At 35.5% G+C, this 11,664-nt stretch overlaps 1 protein-coding gene across 1 annotated transcript in view; it reads left to right on the top strand.

Annotated features, from left to right (window-relative positions):
• SEPTIN7 (septin 7) overlaps positions 1-11,664 on the top strand; it is a 107,265-nt gene that overhangs the window by 82,029 nt on the left and 13,572 nt on the right. The window contains exons 7-9 of the mRNA XM_017873699.1: positions 1,002-1,098; positions 3,279-3,330; positions 8,104-8,229. Of these exons, the coding sequence (XP_017729188.1) occupies positions 1,002-1,098; positions 3,279-3,330; positions 8,104-8,229 (275 nt within the window). The remainder of the gene's footprint in view (positions 1-1,001; positions 1,099-3,278; positions 3,331-8,103; positions 8,230-11,664) is intronic.

Below are 11,664 nucleotides of genomic sequence, written 5' to 3'. Positions count from 1 at the left end.
TTTTAATTGCCAGACAAAAATGTATTTATTTTGTCTCTATAAAAGCCAACCAAAGTTACAGCTAGATAGGAGAAATAAGTTCTAGCGTTCTGTAGCATTGTAGGGTGACTATAGTTAACAATAATTTAGTCTATATTTTCAGATAGCTAGAAGAGAGGATTATGAATGTTCCCAATACAGAAAAATAAGTTTGTGTTGACAAATATGCTAATTACCTTGATTACGTATTTGTATACAGGTATCAGAATACCATACTGTACCCCACAAATATGTACAATTATGTTTCAATTAAAAATAATAAAACCCACCAAAAAGTAACATCAACATGTTTTCTGTATTTTATCTCATGATTTTCTACATAGTTTGGCCCTAAAAATGGTATACTGAATGATGACATTATGTAGGCAAATATCTTGGACTAATGAAATTTTTATACATTGCCAGTGAAGAATTTCTGCAGTTGTATAAAACAGCTGCTTAGATATTTCCAGGAGCCACAAAATTGTGAAGGGCTATGCATGGATGAATACATATCCAGTCACCAGGATTTGAAGTTCCAAAGTTAGAGCTTAGCAAATAGACTATTACCTGCTTTAAGGTACTGTTGTAGTTGGTTTGTGATCAAGTATGCAGGCTAGTCATTAGCCCACTTTTTTCCCCCCAAATGCCAATGTATTTTTTACCTTTTATCCCCCTAAGTGTGGAACAACTTTCTGTAGTGATTTTTAGTAAATAATTTGACCAAGTATATGCCAAGTATATGCTTGAATATTCTTAACATTAAAGAGAAAATATAATTTTATTTATTGTTTACCTTGGTGGTAATACCATGTGATGGCAGTTTACTAAATATTTGTTAAATGGCCTTAAAAACTAATACAGAAACTATCAAAAGTAATTTTTTTTTTTTTGGCTAATCTGTTGAGTAATGTAACTTTTTTTATTCCTGAATTTGTGAGGACTACAGAGATGTACTTGAACAAGAATACTTTGTTTTATAGGACCGTTTACCTCTTGCTGTGGTAGGTAGTAATACTATCATTGAAGTTAATGGCAAAAGGGTCAGAGGAAGGCAGTATCCTTGGGGTGTTGCTGAAGGTAAGATTTTCTTCAGTGAATGACTTTCTGTAAGATCTCAAAACTGATTAAAATTTTGTATTTATAGTAAGTAGTACAATATCCATACTGTACTGATATAGTCTAGATTTTCAAGGATAGTGCTAATTTCAGGTTCTTGCAGTCTCATTTTCCTCTTAAATACGCTGATATTTTTCAAACCTGTATCCTACTAAGTCAGGCAAGTATGTGTTCAGTCCTAAAGTTGTAGTATAGGTTGAACATTCTTAGAATATTCAAAATGTGAATTGCTCGGAAATCTAAAACGTTGGCCGGGTGTGGTGGCTCACGCCTATAATCCCAGCACTTTGGGATGCTGAGGCGAGTGGATCACCTGAGGTCGGGAGTTCGAGGCCAGCCTGACCAACAGAGAGCTACCCCGTCTCTACTAAAAATACAAAAATTAGCCGGACATGGTGGCGCATGCCTGTAATCCCAGCTACTCGGGAGGCTGAGGCGGGAGAATCACTTGAACCCAGGAGACGGAGGTTGCAGTAAACTGAGAACATGCCATTGCACTCCAGCCTGGGCAGCAAGAGTGAAACTCCGTCTCAAAGGGAAAAAAAAAGAAAGAAAGAAATCTAAAACGTTTTGAGCACTGACATGCTGCTCAAAGGAAGCACTCACTGGAGCATTCTGAGTTTTGGATTTTTGGATTAAGGAGGCTCGACCAGTAAGTATAACACAGATATTCCAAAATTCCAAAAAAATTCAAAACACTTCTGGTCCCAAGCATTTAAAATAAGAGATACTCAACTTGCCCCTCCCTGGCTGTCCCTCACTGGCATCCCTGTCTCATCATTAAGATTATTTCTGTTTTCTTATTTGAAAACATACCTAAAATTCAGGAGTTCTTTACCTGGGGCCCAAAGTTTGCTCCCAGGGAATCTAATGAACCTCCTGGAATCAAACATTTTGGAGAGAAGGCCAGTCACTTTTATCGGAATGTCAGATGGTCATGGACCCTGAAGAATGATTGAAGAAATTTGTAAGCCCAGTTAAAACTTTCACAATCTTTCCTCAGTGCAAAAGTTGCCCTTTTTGATACCGCATATTTAGAGTAAAACAATTTTCATTAATAAGAGATCCTCTTTACTAGTTTTGTAAGGAGTTTTTTGTTTTGTTTTTTAACCTGCTATCTTAAATTATTAAGGGTTAAGTAAGGAGTTTTAAATACCAATAAAATCTTAGTTATAACACCAAACCTCGGAAGTCCTTCCTCTTGGACTTCACAATAGGTTTATTGTGTTGGTTTAATCTGATATTTAATCTTCTGTATTACAGTAAGCTGAAACCAAAATTGAGACATGATTGTTTTATCTGTTTGTTCCTATTATTTTTGAACTTTGTTTTTTTTTAAGAGACGAGGTCTTGCTGTGTTGCTCAACTGGCCTTAAACTCCTGAGCTCAAAGTGATCCTCCCACGTTATGCTCCTCCCACATCATGTCACCAAAAGTACACACCACTGCCCCTGGTTTATTTTGAACAGTTCTTTAATTTTTAGGATATTGTTTCAAGTTACTGTCCTTATTGGCGGTTTTCCCATTAGTGACCCCTGTACCTTGTTCCCAGCTCTCTCTATCATGCCCAGGCAACTTTCAATTCCTGAGCTGAGACTTTAGAACTTACATACTCCTTAAAAATATGCACCAGAGAAACTGATTTGCATCTCTCTTGTAGTTTACCCCTCTACTCCCAAGTAATATTCCTATTTGTGATACATTCTTTAAAAATAAAAGTAAAGAACCTTAAAGTTCTTGGCTCCCTTTTTCATTTTGGTTACCTTAAGATATTTTCTAAAGTGATTCTCCCTTCACTTACCGCACTGAATTTTTAAAATGTATTATAGAATAAGTATATTTTATACCAATAATAAGAAAATACATGATTTCCCCTTTCAAAATTTCAGAGTTGTTTCTGGAGAGCTCATTTGTTAGATTTACATATCTATTTCTGAGGATTAAACTACAATAAGACAATAATAAAGTACACTTCTCTGTCATGCCCTTACATTAGTACTATGTTAGTGTTAAATCTCAAAAAAATTGATCTGTTTGCATTTCCTCTCCTTGTTTTTACGCCCCAAGTTCCTGTGAAATATTTTTTGAAAAGATTAGGTTTAGTGGAAATATAATATATGCGGTCTATTTTTTTCTTACAGTTGAAAATGGTGAACATTGTGATTTTACAATCCTAAGAAATATGTTGATAAGGTAAGTGCAAGCAATGATGGAAATAGCTTAAGATTTTCTTTCCCTAAGTAAGAATTGGACAGATTTGCTTTTTGCCTTCTATAAATGTAGCTAATTTAAATTTCTGTATTCAGTCTAGCAATGAAGTAAGCACTACATGTAGATGATTCTTTCTCCAAGGTTTTGAAGTCATGAGCAAGTTACGAAATAATTTGTCTAGGGATACGTAGGAAAATTAGTATCTTTACTGTATCATTATACTTGTGTTGAGGTTTATTACTGAAATAACTATGGAAAGTGAAATAGAAGAGGCTCTTTTTTCTTAATGTGAAAAACTTGTGAAAACTATATAAGGGAAGGCTAGTTTTTGAGTCAAAAGCTAGAATTTGAATGTTAAAAGGTGCACATCCTGATAGCTGGTGAGTAGGCCACATTTTATGTACTGGAACACAGTGAACAAAACCAATCTTCCCATCAGGTGAGAAAAAGAAATCCTTAAATTGTGTCTTGCACACCTGCTGAAAGAGAAGGAAAGCCTATGGGAGCAAGACATTGAGGCCATCCTGATTAGAGGACCAACTAGTAAAGAGGATCTCTTACTAATGAATTAGAAAAGCAGCAGCAGAGAGGAAATCGTGAAGAAAAAGTGTAATAGGACTAGAGATGTTAGTATACAAGGAACAGAAGGGGCATCAAAATGATCCTCAGTGTTTTCATGTTGAGACACATTCCTTCCTCTCCCTACCACACTCTGCATTTCCCACTTCTGTCTCTTGCCTCTCTACGCCTTTACCACATACTCTCTTTAACCTTCGGTTTTAGGTGTCTGTCTTAAGTTGATATCCATTAATTTTCATACCCCTACTTTCCTACTTTCTGTAGAATAAAGAGATTCTACAGAAGAATCTCTTTAGCTGTGTAAAGAGAGGTAGTAACATAAATACGGATAATAGTTGGAAATCATGGAATAACAAGGTCATTCTCAAAGTGAGAAGTGAGGGGGAAAATTTAAGAGTCAAACTGCTGCCTCAAGAAATATAGTAGAGATGAGAGTGAATTTTGAAGTTGAATAAATTGGCATGTAATTGATCTTTATTTTCAAAGGAGCCGGTGTTCTTGGTAGGAACTACATGATAGAGTTGATTCAGCAGTTGGGGTTGCCAGGCCTCACTTAGTGAAGAAGACCAAATGCACGAGAAGGTCATCCTCTGGGTTTTGAGAATACAAAACTTCAGGCTTTATTATGAACTATTCCCTTCCTCTTCCATTCTTATAGTGTGACTTCAAAAGAATATGTATTAATAATATAATCTGCTGTGACAGTATATAAGTAGAGAATGTTTAATAAATACTAATTACCATTGCATTCCTCTTGTTTTTAAATCTTCTATGGTACTTGCCCAGTGCTTGACATGGTGGCATTCTATAACTTTTTCTTATGTATTTTAAAAGTATACAATCAATAATTGCCTACAAAGCTAAAACACTGTAGAGAGGAAAGCTAGGTACCAAGTCAGAGACTACTTTGTTGAGGTGGACTCTCAGTGTGTTGCCCAGGCAGGAATGCAGTGGCACGATCTTTGCTCACTGCAACCTCCACGCAGGTTCAAGCAATTCTCCTGCTTCAACCTCCCGAGTAGCTGGGATTACAGGCATGCGCCACCACACCTGGCTAATTTTTGTATTTTTAGTAGAGACAGGGTTTCACTATGTTGGCCAGGCTGGTCTGAAACTCCTGACCTCAAGTGAGCCTCCTGCCTTGGCCTCCCACAGTGCTGGGATTACAGATGTGAGCCACCACACCTGCCCAGCCCAGAGGCTACTTTGAATATTCAAAGGTTCACAGGCTGGCAGCTAGTAAGGGGCTTCCCTAGTATAAGCATTACAGAGCAAATTGACCATGCCTGCAGGAAGATTTAATAGAGCAGAGCAGCAAGACTTTCATGCCTAAAAATTCTAAAGTTATTAAAAATATGTATATTTAATTTAGCTCATGTCTTTAAGACAAAGCCATCTAGTGGATATTTAATAATTACTTGAAGGAAGGAAATACAGTACCAATACCAATATTGCAGATGTCTATAAATCCCAAATAATTGAAATCTTGCAGGTCAAAGAAATAGTGATTGCTTCTAAGAAAGAGGCAAATTCAAAGAAGTTCTCTTGCTAATTGAGAGAACTGACTTACTTACCAGGCAAACCAAGGAAGACGATGGAAAGGAGGAAAATTATACAGATATTTTCAGGGTGTGGAGATGGATGTTTCAGAAATCAAATGGGGAAAGAAAACAGAAGGAGAACAGAAAGAGTTATGGTATCAGCAATGGGAAATGGAAGAGACAAATTCCTGAAACTGGGGAAAACTGTATTGCAAATTACCAGATTATTTTGAGAATGGAGGAGTGGGTCGAATCATAAAATGAAAAAGCGTATTTAATTAAATGGAAATAAAGACTTTTATAACCTGAAAAAATCAGAATTATGTAGTTGTATAGAAGACTTCAGTGATTTTAGTAAAAGGGAAAATTATCTAAAATGTTAGATGACACTAACAAAAATAACTTAACAGTTAGTAAATTCACCTTACTTTTATTTTACACATTCACACAAACATTTCATGTAAGTATTCTTCCTTAGGACCTTTAATGATTTTTCAGTGATGCAGTGATGATATGTAATATGTAATAACTAAAATCAGGCCATGTGCAGTGGTTCACACCTGTAATCCCAGCACTTTGGGAGGCCAAGGTAAGAGAATTGCTTGAGCTCAGGAGTTCAAGACTGGCCTGGTGAAACCTCGTCTCTACTAAAAATACAAAAAATAGTCGGGCATGGTGGTGCATGCCTGTAGTCCCAGCTACTCAGGAGGCTGAGGTGGGAGGATGGTTTGAGCCTGAAAGGCAGAGATTGTAGTGAGCCGAGATTGTACCACTGCATTCCATCCAGCCTGGGCGACAGAGCGAGACCCTGTATCGAAAGAAAAGAAAAATTACATAAACATTGTTTTATATTGGCATAGGTGTTTGTTATTATTCTCAACTTAAACTGGTAACAAAATTTATTCCAAAAGTGTTTATCATTATCTCAGCTTCAATCTTGAGTTACGAATTTTGTTAAAATTCCTATCTGCTATCTGCATTGGGGCATAAAAGGTAATGGCATGTTCCTTGTAAAGGGGAGCTTACAGGTGAAGAGGTATGATGTCACCTGTGACATATACTTTTACCAAAAATGAATGATAACCGAGGAGAAAATGGTCATGGTTGGAATGCTTTGATGTCAAGGCTGGGAAAAAGGTTTCCAAAGTAGTTGAAGTCTTTAACGAGAGATTGACAAATTAGTATGAACTGTTCAGTGTCAACCACCAGATATGCCAGGAGTAGGGAGCTGCCTGACTTTCCTGGAGTGGTAGAGCTTTAGAAGTAACTGTTGTGGCTATAAGAGAACGTGAATTTATTAAGGGACAGAGTCTGGGAGATGAGATTTTTGGAAAAACCAGACTTAGGACTAAGGAGGTGAACTATCAGAGAATTGCATGGAAATGTCAGTACGAAATGAATCAGAGTGATTGGATATCACATTTTATTCACAAAGAGGGAGATTCAAGAAGCCGGATTGTGAAGTAACAGTAAAGGTTTTCTGGATGTAAGGAATGATAAAAACAGTACAACGATATACTTCTTTCTTTCTTTTTTTTCTTTTAAGACGGTGTCTCGCTCGTGTACTCAGGATGGAGTGCAATGCGCAATCTTGGCTCACTGCAACCTCCACCTCCTAGGTTCAAGCTATTCTCCTGCCTCAGCCTCCCAAGTAGCTGGGATTACAGGTGCCCGCCACCACACCTGGCTGATTTTTGTATTTTTAGTAGAGATGGGGTTCCACCATGTTGGCCAGGCTGGTCTCGAACCCCTGAGCTCAGGCAATCCGCCTGCCCCAGCCTCTCAAAGTGTTGGGATTACAGGCGTGAGCCAGTGTGCTCGGCCAACAATACACTTTTTTGTTTGTCTCCCAGAAAGGAGTTTTAGTAAAGTGGTGAAAATGAATGATGGCAGATACAGGTAGTTTGAGATAAAATGGATGATGAGAAGAGGGAGGACTGACAATAGAGTATTGCCACACCATGTATATCCAAGAACACTACATTGGTAAAGGATATCCATAGAGCAGCTAAGGGTATCTTCAGTGTCTTGAATTATGAAATAATGATGACATCATCTCATATGTATTGTAGACTTATCTCATATGTATTGATTTTATATATGATAGAAATGCTGTAAGCAAAAATTTGTTTAACCAAAATACATTCACTAGACAGTTTGAAGAAATAGAAAACTACTCTAAAATTTCCTTGTTTGAAGACAACTTGATATGTGATCTGAAATTTATTATTATGTATTAATAAAAACTCATATTACCTTAGTAATATTGCTAAAAGGCAGTTTCTTTTAGATTTTATAAGCTTCAGTAGTAGCTAATCTTGTCTAGTTTTTAAATAGGTAATACAAAGATGAATACTCTTTCATAGAAAGGTCATCCTTCAGTAACTGCTTTGGGGGATTTATGGGTCTTAAAATCTCATTGGAATCTAAATTTGGTGTCAAGTCAGCTTATTTTTTGTTGGTCTACCTTGAGTGTAAATGAAAACAGATGAATGCCACCTTCCTTAACAATAGTCTTTTTCATTTTAAATCTGAAATTTTGTTTTGGTAAAATTTTGAATTTATATTAAAGCTTTTAAGCTTTTTTTCCCCTAGCTATTAATAGAAGCAAACTCTTGCCATTTATTTATGACAGAACACACATGCAGGACTTGAAAGATGTTACTAATAATGTCCACTATGAGAACTACAGAAGCAGAAAACTTGCAGCTGTGACTTACAATGGAGTTGATAACAACAAGAATAAAGGGCAGCTGACTAAGTAAGTATGTATTTTTTTCGCCAAAAAAGGTATTATTTCTGTAGTCAGTAATCATATTGTTTCATTTTCATTAAATTTCTCCTGGCTACTCAGTAGAAAATGTGGATAGTGTTCTCTATGCACAGCAGCATAAATTTATATTGTTTTGCTTTAATAGTAGAAGCTTTTTTGAATGAACCATTTTGATAGCGTTTTCACTTACAGATTATGTGGAAACAAAGGACAGGCTTTAACAAAAGGAATATTTAGATGAATTTATTCTTGGTTACCTTCTCTATTCCTATTCCAGGGAGTGAATTAGCTGGAGTTTCGTTTTCTTATTTTGGTTGTTAGAGTGGTATAAGTGACTACAAAGTGTGTAGCTTTGCCCTGTTGAGCTTATATCTCAAGCTGTGGTGGTTTCATGTTGGGGTCGAAAAAAGAGATGTGTGAGGAAGCTGGTAACCATGTCTGTGTCCTACTTTTTAAAAATCTGTCATTATTGAAGATCATAATTACGTCATATGTCACTTAACAATGGGGATACATTTCTGAGAAATGTGTCATTGGGCTATTTTGTCATTCTGTAAACATCATAGAGTACCTGCACAAACCTCGATGGTAGAGCCTTCTACCCACCTAGGTTATGTGGTACAGCTATTCCTTGTAGGCTGTAAACTTATATAGCATGTTACTGTACTGAATGTTATAGACAGTTGTAACATAATGTTAAGTATTCGTGTATGTAAACATAGAAAAGGTGCAGTAAAAATACAGTATAAAAGATTAAAAATGGTATATCTGTATAGGGCACTTGGTTTGAATGGAGTTTGCAGGACTGGAAGTTGCTCTGGATGAGTCAGTGAGTGAGCGGTGAGTGAATGTGAAGGCCTAGGACGCTACTGTACACTACAGTGGACTTTATGAACACTGTACACTTAGGCTATACTAAATTTATTTCTTAAATTTGTCTTCAATAATATTTTTTGCTGTAACTTTTATTTTATAATAACTTAAATTTTAGAAAACTTTTTGATTCTTTTGTAGTAACAGTTAGCTTAAAACACAAACACATTGAACAGATGTACAAAAGTATTATCTTTGTAATCTTTATAAGCTTTTTTCTATTTTAGAAGTTCTTTCTTTTTTCACTTAAAACTTTTTTTTTTTTTTGGGTTAAAACGAAGACATAAACACACATTAGCCTAGGCCTACTCAGGGTCAAGATCATCAAGATGCTACTGGGCAGTAGGAATTTTTTAGTTCCTTTGGGCCACCATCATGTATGCCATCCCTTGTTTACTGACATGTCATTATGCAGTGCATAGCTGTATTGCAAAACCATTTTAAATAATGTGCATTTGTAGCTAGGTGTCATCTACCATTAGAAGATAATCCTGAAGGATCAACTATATAAATAAGAAAGACAAGTTCTCAAAGTAGCTATAGTGTTTTCCATAGTGGTTAACATGCCTCATAGTGGAATGGAAAAATGTCCCTTCTTAAATGTTTAAAATACAAGATTCTGTTTGAGGTAAGCCTCAATATGTGAACAAAAGGAAGGCTTTTATCTCTTTTAGCAAAATGTGTATTAACTTTGGCATAAAATGTAAGGATCCATCATAGTGAATATTGTTCATAAAATCCTAATTCACTTTAAACTCATCATTAACGATGAACTTTTTAACTCATTAAAAGAAACATATACATAAAGCTACTGATAATATTGTATGTTAAAAGAAAATACTACTAGTACATATTTTTTGTTAAATATATGTACTTATTCAATATTTTTTTAAAATATTTGTTATGTTGTAGATATAAGGAATTATTTATTTGTTCCCATGTCTCAAATATAAGGCTTTTTAAAGTAGTGCAGTATCATTAAGATCATTACAGTATCATTAAGTATTTTTCTGCATATACAAAATTCTACTGTGTGAATACGTGAGTTAAACTGTATCCCAGGTGAAAGCATAAATAGTAGAATTCTACTAGAAATATATCTCTTAAAGAGAGGAATCATGACCATACTTTGCCTATGCATATAAAAAAAAGAAATGTTTGCATTGCTAAAAAGCAAATTGCCCCAGGAGCGAGCATAATATTTTATGCTAATAATAAATAGGAAAATAAACATTTTACAAGATCAAGCCAAATGGGGAATGGCTGTAACTGGAATAGATATTTGATATGATTTGATAAATTAGATTGTTACTACTTCATTGAATAACACATACTGAACCTGAAAGAAATCACTTAGAAGTTTTATCTATTGGTTGTATCTTGCATTGTCTTGAAAATGTTAGCAATTTCAAAAAATATTTTGTTAAATTTTCTTTAAAATCATTAACAACTTATGGTGCTTTAGCTGATGTAAGGTGCTTTTCCTCATAGGTCAGTACATATCCATGAATAACTGAAAAGAAAGACTAATGTTTAAGTAAGTGAAGTAAGCAGGTGTGAGTTTAGGCTTATTTTAATGTTCTTTTTGTATTGCTCTCATGCGACTCTCCATAGCAGTATATTCTTTGACAGTGGTTGTGGGGAGGGGTTGAGAGTTACAGGAATTTTGGAATGGAAGGTGAACCTATTGAAAATTTATAGTTAAATTGATCTTTGGCAATGTATGTTTCACAAAGTGCTAATCACACTTTGGTTTTAGAATATAAGCTAAACTTTTTAAAGATGTTAGACATTGAATAGTAAAATACATTCATGTGCCACATAATGATGTTTCAGTCAATGACTGACTGCATATATGACAAGATCCCATAATATTTTGTGTCTGTACCATAGAGCCTAAGTGTGTAGTAGGTTATACTGTCTAGGGTTATGTAAGTACACTCTGTGTTGTTGACGCAGTGACAAATGAATTTCTCAGAATGTATCCCCATTATTAAGCAGTGCATAACTGTAGATCAGTTTATCTTATATTTAATTTTCTGAGATAGTTTTGGGCAAACTGTAGCGTCTGTTGAAACATGAAATAAAAATTAAAAATATATGTGTAGTTGTCTGAAAATGTGCCTTTCTATTATGTCAATAGCCCTAGAACAGTTCTGTTTTAGAGGGACTTAAAACAAGAATTAGATTGTGTGGTTTCAATCTGAAGAATAGCTGAACTTGTCCAGTCAGCTGTGATTTGTCTCAAAGTTAGATCTGGAGAAGTGGATGCTGTTCTTAGCAGCTATCCAGTAATTACAACTGTTTCTGACAAAGAAAGTATGGAGCCATCCAAGTACTTACATCCTTAGAGAATGCATCTTGCATCCCTGTATGGAGGGTGATGGGTGGTTGAAAGCCACAGAAAGGCTAACCTCTCAAATCAAAGAAAATTCAGCAAGGGTTTATAAAGGAAAGGGGAGAAGAATTGGTCATATCTAGATTGCTGATCTGTTAAAGGAGGTGATCCCCAGTAAGAGGAGGGCCATCTTTTTTTTTTTTTTTTTTTTT

This window comes from Rhinopithecus bieti, unplaced genomic scaffold, assembly GCF_001698545.2.
Source record: "Rhinopithecus bieti isolate Rb0 unplaced genomic scaffold, ASM169854v2 scaffold_6944, whole genome shotgun sequence".
Taxonomy (NCBI): Eukaryota; Metazoa; Chordata; class Mammalia; order Primates; family Cercopithecidae; genus Rhinopithecus; species Rhinopithecus bieti.
Note: the sequence above shows the minus strand (reverse complement) of the source record. Positions and strands in the feature narration are given on the sequence as shown.